At 35.6% G+C, this 12,039-nt stretch overlaps 1 protein-coding gene across 2 annotated transcripts in view; it reads left to right on the plus strand.

Annotated features, from left to right (window-relative positions):
- Window positions 1–12,039, plus strand: part of LOC306873885 (neuropilin-2-like) — a 74,003-nt gene that overhangs the window by 34,108 nt on the left and 27,856 nt on the right. For both annotated transcript variants that reach the window (XM_079423413.1, XM_079423414.1), the window contains exons 5-8: window positions 891–1,046; window positions 1,519–1,688; window positions 3,934–4,089; window positions 11,808–11,952. In XM_079423413.1, coding sequence (XP_079279539.1) covers window positions 891–1,046; window positions 1,519–1,688; window positions 3,934–4,089; window positions 11,808–11,952 — 627 coding nt within the window. The remainder of the gene's footprint in view (window positions 1–890; window positions 1,047–1,518; window positions 1,689–3,933; window positions 4,090–11,807; window positions 11,953–12,039) is intronic.

The following is a 12,039-nucleotide window of genomic DNA, read 5'->3' on the forward strand; positions in this document are numbered from 1 at the left end:
TCAGATATGCACACACAAACTGCTGTTTAAAAGTTTGGGGTCAGTATGATTTATTTATTTTAATAAATAAATAAATGAATACTTTTATTGTGACAATAAAAGTGACAGAAATGTTAGAAACTATTAAAATTTTTCATAAATGCAGTTCTTTTGTATTAATCAGAACCTTGACAAAAAATTGTATCACATTTTCCAGAAAATTACTGAACAGCACAACTCGTTTCAACAGGGAAAATAAGGCATGTTTTCTTGAGCAGCAAATCAGTATATTAGAATGATTTCTGAAGAATCATGTGACACTGAAGACTGGAGAAATGATGCTGAAAATTCACCTTCGATCACAGGAATAAATTACATTTAAAATATATTTATATAGAAATAGAAAACAGTAATTTTACATTGCAAAAATATTAAACAATTTTACAGTTTTACTGTATTTTTGATCAATAAATGCAGCCTTGGTGAGCATAACATACTTCTTTCATTTTTGAGCTGTAGTGTGTGATTTATTACTTTTCCCCCCTCATATCTTTTTTCAAATTGCACAAATAGTGGGTAGAAGATAGTGTTCATAGAATTGTGAACATCTCAACTATCCACACAGTAAGCCAAATTTCTTCGCTTCCCATCTCACACGCTATCGGTCTGGGATCAAACTCAGCTCTTGTCGTGCTGACATCCAGGGATCACATGAGCAAAGGAGAGGGACAGTAAATCAGGGATAAGTAGGAGAGAAATCAGAGGAATACTGTGAGGAAAGCTCGTAATCCATGGAGCCGAGGGAATTTGAGGCACGCGATGCCTCAGCAGATCCACTTCACACTGAGAACCGCTTCTAGCCTCTCTAACTGATCTCAGATCAGCTCATTTCTCCCCTTTCTTGTGTTCAGTGGGACCCCTGATCGGACGATACTGTGGGACGAAGATCCCTCCAGAGATCCAGTCTTCTACAGGCCTTCTATCGCTTTCCTTCCACACTGACATGGCCGTGGCCAAAGATGGTTTCTCTGCCCGCTATAACATGACTCGCAAGGAAATTAGTGACAGTAAGTATAATTTTCAAATCTGATCATGTCAGTTGTCTATCCCAGCAACAAAAAAGTAAACACTATGATGCAAAACATTATTCTGTTCGTTTGAGTCCCTACCAGCCTAACTTAACTACATTAGGCCAATGGCGTTTGTTTGGAGGCGGGACTATCTGTTTAGCTGACCAGTGACAGACGGGAGTGTTCAACCTGTTTGAAATGTCACTATTATATATATATATAATAAACATATATCAATATATGAATAAATATATGAATATATAATATATCAAATATATATATATAATGTATATAAAATAAATACATAATGTTAAATGCATTTAATTTGATTTATATATTAAAAAATAACAATTTAATAATTTGAAAAAGAAAAAAGTACATGCAAATAATAAGAAAAAAGATAAGTATAATAAAAATACAGTTTAAAATGTAAATGTATTTACTTTGAATTAATATCTCTCTTATTTAGCATTTCACTGTAGCAACGCATTTGGAATGGAGTCTGGGAAGATCTCTGATGATCAGATTTCGGCCTCCAGCTCATTTTATGATGGTCGCTGGCAGCCTCGTCAGGCACGTCTGAACAACGAGGACAACGCTTGGACACCTGGAGAGGACAGCAACAAGGAATACATACAGGTGAGCCAGTCACACACGAGAACTTATTGGTGCATTTGACATTCCTGCAACAGACTTTTGACTAATTTAAATGTTTAATTTTTTGCCAAAAAAAAAAAAAGAAGAAGAGAGGTAATAGAAGTGTAATTTGTTAAATTTGCATCATTCATAAAATATTATCAGCACAAATTTGTATAATTTGTTCATTTTAACACAATTTGCTGCATCGGTTTGAATGGTTTGAATGAGGCATACGTCAGTGTCAGTCAGTAATTAAATTAATTAATTATTTAATTTAATTGTTTGTTTGTAATTGACATTTCTGTCTTACTGTACAGGAAAATTATTTTTTTTAATCTTTTATCCAAATATACACTACCGTTCAAAAGTTAAGATGTCTAGGTAAGTTTCATGTGCTGCATTTATCTGATCAAAAACAATGGAAAAACGATAATAATGTTAAATGTTATTACAATTTAAATTAACTGTTGTCTATTTTTAATATATTTGAAAATGTAATTTATTCCTGTGATAAAAGCTGAATTTTCAGCATCATTACTCCAGTCTTCAGTGTCACATGATCCTTCAGAAATCAGTTTAATTTGCTGCTCAAAAACATTACTATTATTATCAGTGTTGAAAACAGTTGTGCTGCTTAATTTTTTTGTGGAATCCTTCTAAAAAATAATAATAAATAAATAACTGTATTAATAAATTAATAAATCAGACCTGCCCCAAACTGTAGCATATTTCATCTAGAAAAATATGCCATGTTATGAATGAAAAATGGGTTGCATTTGTTGACTTTAAGATATTAACACATATTAAACGATTTTGTCCCTCACAACCTCATTTGCGTCACATTAAAAAAGCCATTTAACCTGTCCTTGATTTGTTCCCTTTAATCCACTGGGATTCTCGATCTCTCTCTCTCTCTCTCACACACACACACACACACATACACACATACACACACACACACACACACACACACACACACACACATACACACACACACGTGTGGTTTATTCCTAAACACCACTACATGTATAGAAGCTTCTACACCCTCAATAGAGCACTCCATCTTGCCCGTCAGCATACGCCCCTCAGCTTGAGCGCTGTGTTTGTTGTGTTGGTGCAGACCAATGATGCACGGAAGGTTGCTGTGATGCTAACCGCTTGATGATGGATGAGGACAGTCCAGAGAAATCCGAAGTTAGCAACCTTCTCCAGTGCTATTGATTTCAGAGTTCGTAGTGTCTCTCCCCACACCCCTCACCTGCATCCAAACGCACAGGATCTGGATAGCATGAGGGTCTGGGAGCGTTTCCTTCTTACATCTGACAGATGAGCATGTGCAGAGGTCAGGGAGATTTAATTAGAACAGCGATACATCATTTTGTTGAATTCTACTTTTATTGCAAATTACTTGAATGTACTGTGTCAAACTTGAATGTTTTATATAAAAGAAAATGACATACAGTATCACTCAACAAAATATTAAAGCGGCATAACTCAAAAATGTTTCTTGAGCAGAAAATTAGCATATTATTATGATTTCTGAAGGATCATGGAGTAATGATGCTGAAAATTCAGCTTTGCATCACAGGAATACATTTTAATATATATATTCAAATAGAATATATAGTTATTTTAAATTGAAATAATATTTCACAATCTTTTAGTTTTACTCTATTTTTGATTAAATAAATGCAGACTTGATAAGCATTAGTTCAAATTAAATTATTACAATTATTCCAAATGGTAGTGTATACAAGTAAATAAAAAAATGATATGGCATATGCACTAAATCACAAATTGGCATAACGTAAGTGTAATAATAATATATCAAGGTTTTTGCAACCATAAAAGCCAAAAGCTAGACTAACACACTAAATTACTTGGTGAAATTGTTTATAATGATTATTAGCATAAATAAATGGAATTAATTTTGCATTTTGCTGTTGCTGCCACTGGCATTCATGTCTGTAGATGGGTTTCATGCTGAATTGTGTAGGTCTGGTTTACTGTGGTAAAATAACTGTTGTTTTAAAATAGCACCCTTGTATTTCAGTCACAGATATGGCACATATTGTTTTCTATATACATGTTCAAAATAGATTTATTAACTGCAAAGGAACTGTTCATTACTCATATCAGAAATCGTCATTGATCGGCTGTCAAAAGAAGCTAAGTTTGGTCCGATCAGTCGGGCATTGTTACCGTTCCCAGTTTCCCACTTTCATCAATCACTCTCCTTTCCCAGGTGGATCTTCACTTCCTCAAGGTACTGACCGGGATTGCTACCCAAGGAGCTATTTCCAAGGAGACCCATAAGTCCTACTATGTCACCACCTTCAAACTGGAAGTCAGCACTAATGGAGAGGACTGGATGATCTATCGGCACGGCAAAAACCATAAGGTGAGGACCATGCAATATGTTTGTGTTCACTATGTGTTTACAACTGACAGAGAAAACGTAACTACAAAGAAATAATCCATTTGTAGGAACAGAGCAAAGGCTGGATTCACAAAAATTAAGATAAATTTGTAAGAACATTCTAGAATATTTTCTTGAATATTATTTTTCTTTAAAAAAATAGTCCATTCATTTTTATTGCTTAAGAGTATTTATTTGCTTACTCATGAAGTTTCCATGTCTAATATAACAAATTCAATGCCCTTTTAAATCTTTATGATTTTTAGGTAGCAAGTATGCATACTTATTATTTGTAAACAACTTAAGGAAAAAAAAGGAAAAAAATAGATATACATATTATAATATATATATGTGATCCTGGAGCACAAAACCAGTCTTGTCGCTGGGGTATATTTGTAGCAATAGCCAAAAATACATTGTATGGGTCAAAATTATCGATTTTGCTTTTATGCCAAAAATCATTGGCATATTAAGTAAAGATTGTAAAGATGTTCCATGGAGATATTTAGTAAATTTCCTACTGTAAATATATGAAAACTAAATTTTTGATTAGTAATATGCATTGCTAAGAACTTTGGACAACTTTAAAGCCGATTTTCTCAATTTTTATTTTTTTGCACCCTCAGATTCCAGATTTTCAAATAGTTGTATCTCAGCCAAATATTGTCCGTATTTATTCAGCTTGTATAAATCTCAATTTTGAAAAATTACCCCTTATGACTGGTTTTGTGGTCCAAGATCACACATATATATTTGGGAAATAAAATATTCTTAAATTTTTGAGCTTGAAAATAAAAATGTACATGTGATCATATGCAAAGAAATGAAAACTCTTAAGAAGTCGTTCTGGGGATACAAAATATTCTCCTTTTTTTCTTTTTTTTTATTGCTCTTGTCGTGACGTATTGTCAAGTATGGTGACCCATACTCGAAATTGGTGCTCTGCATTTAACCCATCCAAGTGCACACTCACAGCAGTGAGTAGTGAACAAATGCACACACACACACACCGTGAACACACACCCGGAGCAGTGGGCCCGGGGAGCAATTTTGCTCAAGGGCACCTCAGTCGTGGTATTGAGGGTGGAGAGAGCGCTGGACATTCACACCCCCCACCTACAATCCCTGCCGGCCGGGGACTCGAACCCGCAACCTTTCAATTACGAGTCCGACTCTCTAACCATTAGGCCACGACTTTCCCTCTCTCTTTTTTAGTAATAATCCAGCCAGGTCACATACTAATAAAATCTTATTTTGCTACCATACCTTTCCAAATCTATCATTAGACCTTTGTTTTCACTAAAAATGTGTGCTTAAATGGATTATTCTAATGAAATCAGAAGGTAGGTATTCAATTTTAGCACAAATCCATTGAATTTAATTAGCATAAGCTGCTGTAGGAGGCAGCCGAGCATCTGCATGAAGAAGCAACTCAAGTTCCAGATGAACTTTGCTGGTCTGAACAAAGAAAGTGACATGGGAACAGGTTGGGAGATGGTTATCTGGAGGTGGAGAACAATGAGGCCCTTTTTGCACCCTTATCTCGCTGGCCGTTCCTGATGCCTGTGAGCTACCTGCCGTAAACACACCTGTGTGACCGGTCACACCTGGACCAGCGTGGGATATGCTCATACGTGTTCGTACATTACTGGAATTCAGTGATTTGACCCATTCGAAGACTGCGTTTCAAATCATTTCCCCTTTCTAGATAAATTGAGACTGATCCTATCAAGATTATTATGAATTTAGTTTTGAGGAAGGCTATGAATTTTCAAAATTCAATCACAGAGCTTTGGACAACCCTCAGTAACTCCATCAAAAAAGCATTTAAGAGGGATATACAGCATTTGGGTTGTGAAGATTACTGCGGCAAAGTCAAATTATGATGAGTTCACAACTGAGCAAACCAGACAGAAACGCTTTTGTTTGGCTAGCATTAGCACGGCTAGTAATTAAAGCATCAATCAACCGCCATTGCTTCATTTGCCCCACCTGCCCAATGACATCCTAATCTCTATTTGTTTTGACGCTGTCGCTTGAAAGATCGTCTTTCTCATTTCGTGACAACTAATCCCACTGTAACCATGCTGGCCACAGTTTAATCAGCCTCGGAAAGATGCTTATGTATTTTAACTCTACGTTACGCCGAGGGACAACGTGTAATAAAAGCGCTAGGATTAACCTTTTACTCGTCTTTTAGTGGATCTGCTTTTGATTAAAAGATTAGTCTCCTGTTTGGGCTCATGAAAGTAATACTGACCTGCAGACGTGACTGGGATTAACGCTCTTGGCGTAATCCTGGTTCAAACCACTTTTATTATAGAGTTTGGGATGTCAATTGTTAAACTAGTTTGTAAACTGAATCGTATTATTCTTAATCATTTTGAACATATAGGGAAAGATCAATTCTTGTGCTTGCCAGTCACAGAGCAAGCACAATTATTCACAATATTCACTTTGTTGCTTAATTTTACATATATGGTAAACTCATTGCAAATATATCATGAATATTTGATACCACATTCATATACATATATACAGTCACAAAATGGTACAAAGGTCCCACAAGTGTGAAAAATTGCAACATGCCCTGGTTATTATTGAAATTCCTATAAATCCCTCGTGGACAGCAAGTAATAAATCTGTCACACACTCACTTGATACATGATGAATATAGCATATAAAGCATTTAGCCTTTGTGTTTGCTGCACTTGACAGAAAAGTGACGATTGGGAGAGTTAAAAGTGATGGGAGGAGAGACACAAAGATGCAGGAAGATGGAAAATGAGAAAGGCAAAAAGAAATTGGAATTAAGGGGGGTGTTGTCATTTCTTTCCCCAATTGAGAGAAAGATCACTGGAGGGGCGCAAGTATTGTTGAGTAGTGAACACTTCAGTGTTCATTCACCGTCTCTCTCTCACACACATTGTCTGTTTTCCTTCTCTTCAAGACGTTGCTTAAGGCTGGTGAGCCACCGACCGGAACCAGCTTCGTCTGTCAACATCTTCATCTAGAGATGAGTGAGGGAAAACTGGTGGACAGAGAAAAAAATAAAAAAAGATTTGATTTGAGGAAAGACAGCTGAAAAGCATGAATTTATGAATTCATCTCGATGATTTCCCATTTTGGTTTTTCCTGATTAGTGCTGGTTTAGCTGGATTTCTAGCATATTGTTTCTGGTGTAGCTGGTTGATCCAGTTAAGAAATCAGTTGAGGCAAAACAAAGGCTATTGGACCTTTTTATTTATTTAGTTTGTACTACATTATTTGACATTCAATTTATCATTATTTCTATTAAATTTACTTGATTATGTGGACTGGAGAGGGCTTAAAGTAGTACACAAGCATATTATTTATTAATTAATTTATTTAGATGATTCTTTTTCATATATTTTATTTATTTAACAATAAATATATGATTAATTATATGAAGACATTTTTTATATATTTATTTAAATGATCAGGCACTCTATGTAAATATTATAGGTTAAAGGCATTGAACAAAAAAGAAATAGAGAGTTAATATACATGAATGTTAATAAACATTATTATAGGTTTTAATTTACTTTCGTAATTTCGTAATTATTTTTTTCATGTCATAATAATTCTAATCTACATTTGGCATTTACTCTGAAAACTTTTGTTCCCATTCAGATATCTAGTCTTTAAAAGAAGGGAATTTTATAGAAAAAGACTCGTTTACTGTTTTCTCAACTTAGCTTCTCTGCTCATGTCTTTTGCTAGACATGCTCTTTCACGACTTTCATCAATACTTAAACACCTCAAGACCTTTTGTCCCCTAGCAGTCTGTAGGATGTCTGTTCTGACCGACCCAGGGGTGGAGACGGACCCACGAAGGGTTTCACCTCCTAGCGTTGGAGGGACTGTGGAAAGCGTCTTTATAATTTCATGATCTGTCACTCGTAGGCACACAACATGGCAGGTTTAATTATTTAGTTACCCTAGCTAGTGCTCTACTTCAGCTGGATGGGCGGGACCATTCCGTCATGGGTCGCCTCCTCGCCTCTAACTCTCTTGTTGTCATGCAGATTTTGGTCTTGTTTACAACACCGAATAGCTTAAAGAGCTTATAAATCTATAGGTTATTTAAAATTTGGTCATTTCAATATGAAGCACGTCTTTAGGCTTTTCAAAAGATTTAGCACTCATCTTTTAGTGCACCAAATTGCACAACCTTTTCACAGCAAAAATACAACAACTTACTCTAGAAAGAAAGTTTTGAGCCATTGCTAAAGGCCAGTTCTAAAGCAATTATCTCCCATTAGCAAGTAAGAAAAATAGTCTTCGATTGATTGTACAGGAAAAGGTCATTATTCAAGTTGACTTGGTCAGACGTCACTTGTGGCTCAGACCTCTTTATAATCTTAATTAACCTTTGAACTGTGTAACTAGACTTATTGACAGGGGTCAAAGATCGCAGTTGAAATACTGATGGAATCTTTGATCTCTGCAGGTAAAGAAAACCTGAATGCATTAACCATAAGCAATTCGACCTCTGACCTTCCTTGACTGCTCTTAAACTGTACCATATTTATTTTCCTTGTGTTTGATCTACACCTAATTCTTTTGTGTTTAATAGTCTTTAGTAGATGCCATTTGATGTGAAAAGAACAAGGCTTGTAAGAATGGAAATACAGTTCATTTTGTCAATCTTTTTTGAGGTTAGATCGTTTTTAATTTTTACAACCCATTTTTTTGTTTTATTTTTATTCATTTATTTATTTTTGGCAAGGAAAATGTGTGCAACTGCATTATTTTAATAAGAGAAAGATACCTAACTACATAAAAATAAGTGCTTCATTCTTGAAACATAACATTTTTCACAGAATTTTACATACAAATGGTTTTATGGATAATTTTCAAATGAATTTATGTAAATTAAAGTAAGAATGTTTTTAAGCGTAATTGAAATAAATAGCAGAAGAATTAAATTTTTGTGTAAATTTGCTCTAATTGTTTTGTGTAATTTTTTTTTTTTACAAATTATATGCACAGAAATTACACATAATGTAAAAAAAAATATGATTTTATTCATTTTTCACGTAGATGTGTTATGTAAATGTAATTATTTGTTTACAAGCCATTAAAAATTAAATTGGACATGCAAACGTACAGATGTTAAAAAGATTATTTTATGAATGATTTTCAAATACAAATAATTTACTCTGAAATTAGTTTCTAAAAAACATTGTGTATATTTATGCAAGAATGCACTGTGATTTTTCAAAGTTGTAAATAAAACCAGATTTTGTATAAAAATATAAAAATAAATTGAAAATACTATTTTAGTCTTTTTACCACAAAATTCCATGTATTTTTTTAAATTATTTATGTAATGTATTAGCAATTTCTTAGTGAAAATTGTTTCAAACTAAATCCTACACCAGTTTTTGTTTCAGCGTGGTTACACAGAAATCAATGAGTTGCACTGAATGGACTCTACTTCCATCCCGCTCAGCTTCGGGTTCATTCCTGTCAAATTAAATATGCCATTTACTCTGACTGAGGGCCAGTCCTACTTTCTCATATTTTTCCAATTCATCTGGTATTTCTGATATTTCCCCCCATGCTTTTTCAGTCTTGTTGATTGGTCTATGTTATCATCTCTCAGATCCTGTTCTCCTCCTCTCCGTCTCTTTTGTTTAACCTCTGTCTACTCTTCCATCATTATCCGTGAACTCTGCGGAGCTGCCACAATGTTTTGCCACAGAGCTGGACGGCTGACTGCGTCCTATTGCAGCGTCTGGAAAGAGGTCATCCGTCTAGTCAACTGTCTGTCTGGCTTCAGCAGCCACAACACATTCGAGATCAGCATTTAAAAAAAAAAGGGGTTCGAGAAAACCTTCCCCCTCCTCTCCACCCTTCCGTCACTGCATCATTGAAGCATTATGAGTATGGTCCTTTGTGAGTGTGCCGAAATCCCCTACTGGGAATACACACACATACACACACACATATACACTCTCGTACAGAGTTGATAGAGCATTTGTAGCCTTGAGCGTATAGCACAGAAAAGGGATGCTTCCATATGGATTGCTCTGCCCAGAGCCCGTAACTCTCAATGGGACGTGACTTGTGGCCACTGGATGGAGAAGATGAGGCGAACAATGGGGATGAATGAGGTTTAGGCCTTGAGGATAAAAGGAATGGGGGAAAATTTAACGGTGGTGAAAACAAGCTCAATAGACTCTTTGTTTGTCTTCGTCTAATCCACTACTTTTTTCTAGTGCCACTTGACTTAATCAGCCGTTTCACTGCCTCACTGGTGTTGGTCATAGTCGCAGCTTTGTAAGTAAGCCAGGATACTTGTGTGTCTGTTCCTTTACAGCCCATCTTGGCCTCTGTTACACTTGATCTCAGGTGAGGAATGTTTTCGGTTGGCTAAGACACATCCAGCGTTCAACCTCCCACATGGATGGAAGAATGCGGATATGTGTGTGTGTGTGCGCAAGGTCATGTGTTTTCAACCGTTTTAACAGTCATTAGATACAATCTCATGTGCATTTGTTTTTAAGCCCTATGTATACATCAATGCGCCAGTAGGTGGCGACAAAGTGTCTCCCTTTATAAATGAGCCGTTAAATCATTTACAGCAAATCATTCATGAACAGAGCACATTTGCGTCATTGAATCATTCATTCAACCAATTCAAAGTGACTTTTCTTTAATTGCGCTCATGCAATTAGTTCAAATGACTGTTTGTTCAGCAACAAAACAAGGATTCTTTATGAGTGAGCCATTCAATTATTTACTAAACCTTTTGTTTAAAACAGTCATTAGTTCATGAAGAAAACAGGCGACTGGTCTTAAAAATGCGGTCCCCTTTTCAAGTCACTAGCTTCATGAATCCAGATAGCTTTATGAAGTCATTCAACCAATTCTTTCTGGAACACTGATTCATTCAGGACTCAATCAAGTGCTGAGACCCTAAGAATGGGTCTTTGAATAATTTCATTCAAAAGAACCTAATAATGAGTGAGAATAAGTCACTGATCCAAAAACATTCAGGAAACAAACATGCATAGAGTCATTGAAGTGACTGTATTCGAGCGAGTCACTGAATCATCTGAATCACTGATTCATTCAGAAACACCAGACGCATGATGACTGCTTTGTTTGGAGGTATTTTCATTGGCGGGACAAAAACAGACTAAGTGACTTTCAATATTGTGTCAAAAATGCAAGTTACTCAATATTAACTTCTTGTTTATTGGACTATCCTTGTGACAGTTGTGCAGTTACTTTCATTAGCTTTAGAAATGTTTACTTCTTTAAATGTATCTATGCAGTCTCTCTAGCTTTGATAGCTCATATCTTCTTGTAATCTTGTAAAATAATTATGATCTCTTGTGGTTCTGAATTATGTGGATCAGAGTGTTTTATTGCAGCAGTTTATAATGTTCCCACCTTTAATTTGTAACATGTTTTAAGGGCTGTATTTGGGGAAAAAGATAACAGCAAAGAGAAAATTCCATTTACTGAAGCAGGGTGACTCTAAGACATTGCTAGGGTGTTCTAATTGCTGGATATGGCTTGGAACTAAATCTAAATCGGGGAAGAAAGTCTTTCTAGTGTGGAAAAGTCCGCTCCTTTAAAAAACAAAAACAAACAAAAACATCAGTAAATAGATTTCTTGCTTCGCAACAAGTGTAATCAGTGCTGTTTTCTCTCTTTTGCAGACTTTCCATGCCAACACTGACCCATCTGAGGTGGTTTTGAATCGTATTCCTCAGCCCGTTCTGGCCCGGTTTGTTCGTATTCGACCACAGACATGGAATAATGGCATTGCACTACGCTTTGAGCTTTATGGCTGCCAAATTACAGGTGTTTATAGTTGCATGGTTTGTTTTCATCTTAACATACAATGTATCTTTATGAAGTCTTTATATAACTCTTGTCTGTTTAAAAAAA

The sequence above is a fragment of the Barbus barbus genome (assembly GCF_936440315.1).
Source record: "Barbus barbus genome assembly, chromosome: 8".
NCBI lineage: Eukaryota > Metazoa > Chordata > Actinopteri > Cypriniformes > Cyprinidae > Barbus > Barbus barbus.